Genomic DNA, 11,026 nt, shown 5'->3' on the forward strand with positions numbered 1-11,026 from the left:
CAGCCCTGGTCCCGCAGGTGAGGGAACCAAAGACTGCCATGCAATCCACTAAAGACCACTTCCATTCAGGAGAAAAGAGAAGGCTTTATGGAGGGATGACAATTGAGCCAAGTCGTGAAGAGCAGAAAGATTTCAGCCCATGAGATGCTGTGAGAAGGGCATTCTAAGAAGAAGAAATAATAAGAGGAAAGGCAAGGGAGTGCATCTGGGGAAGAGAGTGTCATTCTGTTTGGTGAGAGTAAAGGATGGGGGTGGAGTGGAGACCAAAGTGAGTCTGGAGAGAGATGAAGGATCCAGATCAAGGAGGGCTTTGAATACCATTACAGCTGAATCTGCTAGGTATGCAATGAGAAGTCATTGCTGGTTTCTGAGGAAGGAACTATCATAATCAGGGCTGTGCCTTAGCAAAGGCCCTCTGACAGCTGGTGTGGGAGGTGGGCTGAAGGGGGCGGACGCTGGAAGCAGAAGACCAGGAAGACAGTGGTCCAGTGGCTGAAGGGAGGGATGGAGAAGAGGGCCAGGATCAGAGTGACGTTGGGGAGGTAGAGAGGACACCGCCCATTTCAGATAGCCACCAGGGCAGGTGTAGTGGACCTAACTAAAACCCTTAACCCCACATGGCTCCTCACCCATGGGCAGGGTCAGGTCCACAGGCTGCAGCCCCACTCTCACCAGAGCTTCTGATGGCCAGGATTGATTGAATGATCTGCAGAGGTGTTTCAGGACAACAGCTAGTAATCTGGGCTTTGTTGGCTCAAACCCACGATGTCATGTTGGCACCTCAGCTTGCTGGCTGCAGACTTGGGGCCAAGACCCAGAACTAACAGCACTACGGGGTGGAGGCAAAAGTTGGGGACAAAATATGGGACAAAGATTCTGGGACCACAGGCACTAAGGACATATAGGCGACAGCATTTTGCAGCCCACATTTATCAGGCCACTTCTGGAGTCCTGTGTCTCTGTCTAGCCCCATACTCTGCAAGGGGCTGCAAGGGTAGGGTGTGCCCCTGTGGGAATGGCTACAGTATGGCTATAATCAAAAAGGCAGATAATAGCAAGCATCAGCTTCCTGTGGCCACCATAACAAAAGACCACAAACCAAATGGTTTAAAACAGCGGAATTTTATTATCTCACAGTTTGGGAAGCCAGAAGTCCAAAACCAAGGTCTGGTAAGCATCACCCTCCCTCCTGAGGATTTAGGAGAGTTTGAATCCATTCCTTATTGATTCTGGTGGCTGTCAGCATTCCCTGGCTTGTGGCTGCTCAGTCCAATCTTTGCCCAATCTTCCCATGGCCTTCTCCTCTTCTCTTTGTGTCTCTCCTCTGTGTGTTTTTTAAAAGGATGTTTGTCATCAGATTTAAGGTGCTCCTGGATAATCCAGGATGATGTCAACTTGAGATCCTTAAATCAATTACATCTGCAAAGACCCTTTTTCCAAATAAGGTCACATTCACAGTTTCCAAGGATTAAGAGATTAAGACATGAATACATCTTTGGGGTGGGGAGCCCCTTTCAACCCACTATGCACATTACAAAGTTGGCAAGAATGTGGAAAAACTGGAAGCCTTATACACTGCTGGTGGGAATGTAAAATGGTGCGGCCACCTGGGTAGTCTGGCATTTTCTCAAATGGTGATTTTTTCAAATGGCAATTCCGCTCCTAGGTATATAACCAAGAGAAGTAAAAAACGCATGCAGAAAAACCTGTACATGGATGTTCATGGCAGCATTATTTGTATTAGCCAAAAAGTGGAAACAATCCAAATGTCCATCAGCTGGTGAATGGATCAAGAAAATGTGGTATTTTACACCTATAATAGGATATTATTCAGCAATAAAAGGAGTTAAAGGGACGCCTGGGTGGCTCAGTTGGTTGGACGACTGCCTTCGGCTCAGGTCATGATCCCGGAGTCCCGGGATCGAGTCCCGCATCGGGCTCCCAGCTGCATGGGGAGTCTGCTTCTCCCTCTGACCTTCTCCTCGCTCATGCTCTCTCTCACTGTCTCTCTCTCAAATAAATAAATAAAATCTTTAAAAAAAAAAAAAAGGAGTTAAATACTGATTCATGGTACAACATGGATAAACTTTGGACACATTACATTATGGTAAGTGAAAGTAGCCATTCACAAAAGGTTGTTTATTGTACAATTCCATTTATAATGCCATTTATAATGAAGTATCCAGAATAGGCCAATCTATGAGACAGAAGTAGATTAATGGTTGTCTGAGGAGGAGGCAGGGGGGATTCTAACATGTTACAACAAGGATAAAACTGACAGTATTATGTTAAGTGAAGTAAGCGAGTCACAAAAAGACAAATACTGTATGATTCCACATATACAGGATACCTTGAGAAGTAAAATTCGCAGAAACAGAGAGTATAATGCCAGGGACTGGGAGGAGGGAGAAATGATGAGTTACTGTTCAATAAATAGATACAGAGTTTCAGTGCTACAAGAGAAAACCCTGGAGATTGATCATACAACAATGTGAATGTACTTAACACTACTGAACTGTACACTTAATGATTAAGGTGAGGGGCACCTGGCTGGCTCACTTGATAGATCGTGAGACTCTTTTTTTTTTTTTTAAAGATTTTATTTATTTATTTGACAGAGAGAAATTACAAGTACACTGAGAGGCAGGCAGAGAGAGAGAGAGAAAGAAGGAAGCAGGCTCCCTGCCGAGCAGAGAGCCCGATGCAGGACTCGATCCCAGGACCTGAGCCGAAGGCAGCGGCTTAACCCACTGAGCCACCCAGGCGCCCCAAGACTCTTTTTTCTTTTTTAAGATTTTATTTATTTATTTGAGAGAGAGAGGGAGTGAGCACAAGCAGGAGGGAGAAGGAGAGCAGGCTCCCTGCTGAGCAGGAAGCCCAACATGCGGCTGGATGCCAGGACCCTGGCAGATGCTTAATGGACTGAGCCCCTTGAGGCACCCCAGATCGTGGGACTCTTGATCTTGGGGTTGTGAGTATGACCCCCCACATTGGGTATAGAGATTACTTTAAAAAATAAATTAATTTTAAAGAAATGTATTCCCAGTACCCAGGGAGTGCTGCTTTCTTTTACTCTCCAGTTTTGTCATGGGACGGTGAGTGAAAGTGACCTGAAAATCAGCAAATATTTGTGCTAGGTAGATGTTTTAGGTCCCCTGGAAGAAAAATGTTCTTATAGAGAAATTCCTCCTCCTCTACCAGGACTTGAACCCATCACAATTACAAACCAGCAGCGAAACAACTTGTCCTCACTCCTTGCATGCTCCATCTCGATCCCAGAGGACCCCAGATGAGGCATCTCTCTATAATTCCCCCAAGACTCTGTCTCCCTCACCCTTCCGAGTCCAGGTCAAAGCTCTCCTCAGACACCTTCCTCCACCTTGCAACAGGTTCATGAGAAAAGCAGTCAGTCTCCCTGTGGCCTCTCCACTCGGATTAGAGTCCTGGTTTTACAGCCCCAACGGCGTGAAGGCTCCGAGGGCAGGACGCAGTCCGACAGCAGGAGGGCTTAGCGTGCTGCATGCATGTCTTCGTGGAGGAGCTGGGCTTTCATGGAGCCTCCGGGTCCACAAACACTTCCTCCACACTAACCGCTCCCCTTCACTTCAGTCATCTGTAGCTGATTCCTCTCTGAAAGCATTGGTATTTCCTGTCTTATATAATGGACAGGTAAGTCCAAGCCTTCTCTCTGCTAAAGACCCTGAGATCCCTGTAGGAAGGGAGCCAGGCTGAGCCATCTTCGCATCCGGAGTATTGATTGTAGACACTAAGGGCTTACAGCAAGCACTGAGCTGAGCGGCAACAGGCAAGTCATACGGGCTCATTAAACGACCCACTGTGTGTGTGGCGGGGGAAGGGGGCTGGGTGGCTCAGTGGGTTAAGCCTCTGCCTTCGGCTCAGGTCATGATCTCAGGGTCCTGGGATGGAGCCCTGCATTGGGCTCTCTGCTCAGCAGGGAGCCTGCTTCCTCCTCTCTCTCTGCCTCTCTACCTACTTGTGATCTCTCTCTCTGTCAAATAAACAAATAAAATCTTAAAAACACACACACACACACACACACACACACAAAAACGACCCTCTTTGAAATAATCATGGGCCCTAACTGACCAGTTACAACCAGGCACAACTCCTAAGAGTACCAAAAAAGTGGAAATTCCATGCGTCCCCATACTCCTTCACTCTGCCCTTTAACTGTGGTCACTCGCCACCATCTCCTCGAAATTTCTCCTTTGCTGTTCTGCCTGCTACTTCTGTCTCCTTTGTTCTGCCTTGGTGAATCCTTTCATCACCCTGACCACCAGCCCCCACCCAACTGGGACACTCCACATTTGGTGGCCCCCCCAATCTGATCAGAGTGCCCCACATTTATCCTAAGATTTGACACAGAGTTGAGATAAAAATATGTTGGACTCAATTTGTTTTGCTATTAAAAAAATACTTTAGGGGCACCTGGGTGGCTCAGTGGGTTAAAGCCCCGCCTTCGGCCCAGGTCATGATCCCAGGGTCCTGGGATAGAGCCCCGCATCAGGCTCTCTGCTCAGCGGGGAGCCTGCTTCCCTTCCTCTCTCTGCCTGCGTCTCTGCCTACTTGTGATCTCTGTCAAATAAATAAATAAAATCTTAAAAAAAAAAAAAAAAGAAGTGTCCAAGACAGGTGATTTTTATACTTTTTGTTTTTATACTTTTTAGACAGACAATAAATCTGTGAGGAATTGACATGACAAAGAAAACTTACCGTTGTGAGCTTCAATTAGGTAGGAATTCTAAACAGAATTTTGCTTCAAAGATTTTATTTATTTATTTGACAGAGAAAGAAATCATAAGTAGGCAGAGAGGCAGGCAGAGAGAGTGGGGGAAGCAGCCTCTCTGCTGAGCAGAAAGCCTGATGTGGGGCTCCATCCCAGGACCCTGAGATCATGACCTTAACCCACTGAGCCCCCCAGGTGCCCCAAAACACTCTGGGGCCTCCCCATCAGGGAATTGAACCCCAGTCTCCCACAGGACAGGCGGGGATACTTACCACTATGCTAATGAGGACTGGCTCTTCTAAACAGAATTTAGGCTGGGGTAGTAAATTAGTTGAAAGTCACAAGGGTTGTTTATACAGTCTTTGGGCTCTAAATTTCGAATCTTGGTGAAAAGGATGTTTCTCCTGGTACAGGGAAGTCACCTTTCACAGGGGAGATTTGTTTCCTTCTTTCAGGGGGAAAGAGAAAGTTCTGAATGTTCTGAATGTCCTTCTTCATGGACAGTCAACTTTTATTCAAAATAACCAATGGGCCAAAGTGGCCCAATCTTGGGGCCTTAGCTCCTACAGCAGCAAGGTACGAGAACATCTAGAGACAGGCTATGCATCTGAAAAAGCATCGCTAAGACGGACAGAGAAGCTCTGTTTACTGGGCAGGGAGGCATGATCTATCCAACTCAATGAGGCCAAGGCAGGACACCCAAAGCTTGGGTTGGTGAGTGGTTGAATGAATGACCTTGAGAGCTGCTCAGGTGGCAGATGTTAACTGTTAGAAGTGATGGGCTGGTTCAAGGAACAGAGTGCATGAATCCCAGGAGTGTGTGTGTGTGTGTGTGTGTGTGTGTGTGTGTGTGTAGGTGAGACTGGGAAGGCAGGAGAAAAAGACAGCAGCCTTTGATGGGCTGGTAAGGGAAAGGTCTAAAGAAAGGTTCGAGAAGAAGGGGCTGGCCAAGGACTTCTCCCTCACTGGACCCATCCAAGCAGCTTGGACTTGGTCATTCCCTCAGTGATGACCTCCCTCAGCTAAGTCTGTAGGTATGAGCGGGTAGTCACCACTAAGTCTGCGGACAGTCCAGCCATCCACCCTGCCTGCCGCCCTCCAAACCCTCCCAGACTGCACCTCATTCCCATCCACTCCAGCTTCAGTGTTCGTCTTCTCTCCCAAATACAGAACATTTTATCATCTCCGTGATTTCCTGTACACAAATCACGTCTACTAGCTGCTTTGCCTCCATTGTTTCATTTCATGCCCCCAGCATGACTTTTACCATGATTATCCCCTGAGGTATAATAATAAATATATACATGTATTTGGTTTTTACCTCATGTTCTTGGCACAGAGCTCCTAAAACTTTTTAAATTTCCTAAGTGATAGGGGTGATGGGAGTATCTTTTTTTTTCTTTTCTTTTCTTTTTTTTTTTTTACTCTTAGAATGTTTATTAAATCAAAGATTTACAAGGACAGTAATGAATAAAAGTGAAATTTTTCAATCAGGAAAAATGAAGTTTCAATGTGTAAGGGTTTATATTCAATTTCATTTTTTTTTGAGAGAAAATCACTTTATTCTATTAATTAGTTCACAAATGAGAACATCACAAAAGGTGATTTAAGGAGGCACACAAACATCCTTGCAGCCCCAAAATCAAACCATCTCAATGAACTTCTATTCAGTAAGAACATGCTTTTTCAAGCTGTAATTAAAGATGGAAAGGCTTAACTGGTAATTTTAGACTTTATATATTCACTGTTAATTATATATTTTTATGCTAAATTAACTTGGTCATGAGAGATGATTTTCCGTGTCTTCAATTTGAACTTCTTGATTAGGCTAATCCATTTGCAAATCTGCACTGTTTCAGCACCTCGCTGAAACCTTCACAAAGCTTAAGGTCACCCTGGTTCTGGGCGCACTCCAGAAACTGTTTCATCTCATAGTGGCAAGGGCCAAACTGCTGCTGTGGCTGCTGGTACGCTGGCTGGGCTCCCTGAGGCTCCTGGTAAGTGATGTCAGGCCTTGAAGGCTCAGCACTACTTCCTCCACCAAAGCCCCCAGTGATGGCGTGACCTATCGTGTGCCCAACAGCAGAGCCCACAGCCACGCCAGCTGCAGTGGATGCCATCTGGGCCATGAGACCGGGCTGCCGGGGTGCAGCCGCAGGTGAGCCAACAGCAGATGGGGGAGCCGCTGCTGGCGGCTGAGCTGCAGGTGCTGGTCTCGGTGCAGCTCTCATCTGAGGAGCCCGGCTGGCCAGAGGGGCCATGCGGGAGGTGCGGCTCCGGCTTCCACGCGGCATGGTTCCTGGCGGAGCGGCCCTGCTTCCAGACGTCCGAGACTCGGCGGAGACCCCCTCAATTTCATTTTTTTTTTAATCTTCCCCTTTAAGATTATATCATAACATGTGAAGCACTGGTGAGATCTATGTCACCAGAAATTCCCAGTTTGCTGATTTCCTGGAGATTTTTCATCCAATGATTGTACTGCAACAAGTGAGCATCATTGACCACAACCTTGAAGTGGTCAGATTCAACCAGCACTTGTATTTTGAATGGTTTACCACTTTCGAATGGGAAAGTCGCCTGTCTTTCTTCCTTTCCCCAGATGTTATCCAGCTTTGTATTGCAAACAATGACTCTCTTGTTGTCCTCATTGAAGCGTGGGTTAAAGTGGAAAGCAACATCATTCCCTCTCTTGAAATCTAAAGCAAATCTGTTTGCATTGGGCTTCGTTGTGCCCAGAATTGTTATCAGATGCGAGGCATGACTCCTCCAGGCAAGGGCAGGTCATAAGGTACAGTCAGTGGTCTAGCAGGGATGCCAAAGGCGCCAGCAGGGGGCTGGGCTCCAGGAGCACTTGGCTGTCCAGGAGGCGGGTAGGCCCCAGGCCCACTCGGTTGCCCAGGGTGGGCTCCTGGTGCAGGTCGTCCAGGATAAGCAGGAGCTGTTGGGCCAGGGTAGGCTCCTGGAGGTGCCTGTCCAGGGTAGCCACCAGGAGGGGCCTGTCCAGGATAATTGCCAGGAGGGGCCTGTCCAGGGTAGGCACCAGGATAGGAGGCCCCTGGGTAGCCCCCTGCTCCAGCAGGCTGGTTTCCCCATTGACCAGGCCATCCTTGAGGGTTTGGGTTTCCAGACCCAGATAAAGCATCATTAAGTGAAAAATTGTCTGCCATTTTCCCCGATGCCTCCGCCCTCGCTCGCTTGCTGGGGGGGGGCCGGGGGCGCTGGTGGCTTCTGGTGAGGTGCTGCGATCACGGGAGTATCTTTTGTTATTCGTAATAAGCTCCTTTCGACCTTACCGGAGCATATGCTAATGAGGTCATTAGTTTGGGGGGGGGTGCACATAGCTTGAGGACAGTGTTCATCACCAGAAGGACCTAGATCTTGATTAGAAGGGTGAAATTTTCAGCCCTACTTTTCACCTCTGACCTGAGTTCAATCACCAATAGCCAACGATTTAACCAACTATATGTAATGAAACACCCATTAAAGAAAGAAAGAAAAAAAAAACCTGGGGCTCCTGGGTGGCCTGGTCGGTTGAGGGTCTGCCTTCAGCTCAGGTCATGATCCCAGAGTTCTGGATCAAGTCCTGCCTCAGGCTCCCTGCTCGGGAGGGAGTCTGCTTCTCCCTCTACCTCTATTATTCTTTCTCTCTCCTCCTCTCTGTCAAGTAAACAAATACATAAATCTTAAAGAAAAAAAACCTTAGAAAATGGTTTTGGAGAGCTTCTGAGTTGGCAACTACATCAGGAGGCTGGGAGAGCACGCTCCACAATCCATGGGGACAGAAGTCTGTCCACTCAGAACTCTCGGATCGCACCCTGCATACTTCCTCCTCTGGCTGTTCACGGACCTCCTTGTGTAAACTGCAGCAGTAAGTAGAGATTCTCTAGGATGAGAGAGTTGTCTGGCTCATTACTGCCTCTGGGAATCCGACTTCATAGCCACGTCTGGCAGAAGCGCTGGTAAGCCAAGGGCCCACTCTTTGGAATGGCCTCTGAAGTCAGGGCGGTTCTGTGGGACTGAGCCCGCAGAGTCTGACGCTAGCTCTGGGTAGTCAGGGTCAGAACCAAGTCACAGGACCCCTAGGTGGTGTCGGGGAGTGGGAGCAGCGGAGTTGGAGGAGACCCTCTATGTCCCTTGTCAGTGGAGGACAAATAGCCCTCATTCCCATTTTGCAGATGAGGATTCTGAGACTGGGAGAGGGAATGTGAATCATCCACAGTCACATCCCTGGCAAGGGCCGAGTGAGGCGTCTGCTGGACTGAGCTGAAGTCCTAAATTAACTCCCTCCATTTCCACACTGGTAAGGTGGAATTGGGGAGCCTCGCCCTCTTCCCTCACTGAGTAGCTTCCAAGAGGCACTGAGATGATTGATGTGGAATCATTCTATAAATTGGGGGGACAAGAATTGCAGCACAAGGGGCTCCTGGGTGGCTCAGTCAGTTAGGCATCTGCCTTGGGCTCAGATCATGATCTGAGGGTCCCAGGATGGAGGCCTCTTCCACCCCTTGTCAAGCTCCCTGCTCAGTGGGGAGTCTTCTGCTTCCTCTCCCTCTGCCCTTCCACACCTTGTGCTCCCTCTCTCTCAAATAAATAAACTAAATAAATAAAATTAAAAAAAAAAAAAAGAGTTGCAGCATGAAAGGATCCCAATGTGGGTTCAAATACCAGCTTCTCTGCTCATTTCCTGGGTGACCATGTAGAAGTTCACCTCTCTGGACTTCTTTCCTTACTTACAAAATGAGGGGGATCCTACTGACCAGTGAGGATTTTATTAGCTGTCGGATGTCAGGCTCTCGGTATACTCCCCGACACAGGACGCTCTAGGACCTCTTCAGAAGACCTGAATGTGAAGTCCTGGAACTCAGTCACCATAGGAAACTTTTTAAAAATTTTTAATCCAAAGACGGGAAGACAGAGAGTCAAAACCAGATTGATATCAGAGGATGTCATTTATATGGAAATAAGAGAATTCTTAATAAACAAAACTGGCCAAGCCAGGTGTGAAAAAGAAGACCCTGAGGCTCCGGTATTTTTAGAAGCCATTTTGCCTGTCATTCTCACGTCATTTCCCTAGCTCTGTGAGGATGGGCTTTAAAATAATTTGACTGCTGATCTTCAAACAAATCCCCATTCAAGATGACCAGCAAATGCCTTCCATTTGTTTTCATTTATTCATCATCTGCTCATTTTGCAGACATTCACTTAACACCGGCCTTGGGGCAGGCACTGTAGTAAGTGCTGGAGATACACGGGCCTCCCAGACCCATTCCTGGCATCAAGGTGCTTCTAGTCTAGTCCAGAGAACAGAGGAATCAATCACCAGTTACGGGAATGGGACAGCTTTCCTGAACAGGTGTTTCATAAGGAGCCTCCCAGTGAAAGGCGGGGGAAAACAGAGGAGGAGAGGTCAGGATCAGGTAAGAGACAAGCCAAGGAGACATATGAGGAAAAGAGCACGTAAGGAGGCATGGTGGTGGAGGAGTCCAGAGTGATGGGAAAGCCCTGATTGTGAAGGAAGGTGCTGGAACTTTGTAGCAGATTAATCATCTGCTTGAGCTAGAAAACATAGGCAAGGGCAGGGCCAAGTGGAGAAGATTCATCATGGCCACCCAGAGGGGTTTTAAGTCCCACCATCTCAAAAGGACCAGCTTTTGAACCCAGCTCCACGTTAACCTCGCTTGTTTGATCTTGGCAAGTCACTGTCTCTCTCTAGCCTCATCTTCCTTCCCGGGATGGAGGCCTCTTCCACCCCTTGTCAAGCTTCCTGCTCAGTGGGGAGTCTGCTGCTTCCTCTCTAACTGAGGCTAAGAGAGGAAAGGGGATGAATCCAAAATTACAAACCCTGAACCCTAGGTCTGGGCTCAACATGCTTCCCAGTTCTCCAAACAGATCTGTTCATATCTGCTTATCAAATTGAGGATCACTGGAAGGACCTCAGATAAACTGCATAAATAAAACAGTGTGAGCATGAGGAGGACCGTGGCTAAGGTTAGAGTCTGACAGGATGGCACAGAGAAAGACTAATGGTTTAAAAAGGCAAAATAAGGGTGGATACATTTGAATAAGATTAGTATGTGAGGCTGACCTAACAAAAAGTCAAACACAGCCAGCATTTACTCCTTTCACTTGAAAAAGCCTACACTGCTCATATTCTTTAAGACTATAGGGATATGGGCCAGCAGAAAAAAATGAAGATTTCATCAGCACCCTGGTCTCAGAGGGTTCAGCTATAAACTGCTTGCTGTCCAATTTCCGCCGAAGACTTACCTGAAATTTAGC

The 11,026-nt window shown here is 47.5% G+C and overlaps 1 protein-coding gene and 1 pseudogene across 1 annotated transcript; both read right to left on the reverse strand.

The window, feature by feature from the left end:
• Positions 1-6,235: 6,235 nt before the first annotated feature.
• Positions 6,236-8,219, reverse strand: LOC101685668 (annotated as a pseudogene).
• On the reverse strand, positions 6,285-7,110 carry LOC101694372 (coiled-coil-helix-coiled-coil-helix domain-containing protein 2-like). The gene has a single exon (XM_045081610.1). The coding sequence runs from the start codon at positions 7,039-7,041 to the stop codon at positions 6,571-6,573; it is 471 nt and encodes a 156-aa protein (XP_044937545.1). The 5' UTR covers positions 7,042-7,110; the 3' UTR covers positions 6,285-6,570.
• Positions 8,220-11,026: the final 2,807 nt, after the last annotated feature.

Source organism: Mustela putorius, unplaced genomic scaffold (genome assembly GCF_011764305.1).
Source record: "Mustela putorius furo isolate JIRA1106 unplaced genomic scaffold, ASM1176430v1.1 tig00000580_pilon_pilon_pilon, whole genome shotgun sequence".
Taxonomy (NCBI): Eukaryota; Metazoa; Chordata; class Mammalia; order Carnivora; family Mustelidae; genus Mustela; species Mustela putorius.

Coding starts and splice junctions, on each gene's coding strand:
- LOC101694372 (XM_045081610.1), bottom strand. CDS start 7,041: ATGCCGCGTGGAAGCCGGAGCCGCACCTCCCGCATGGCCCCTCTGGCC.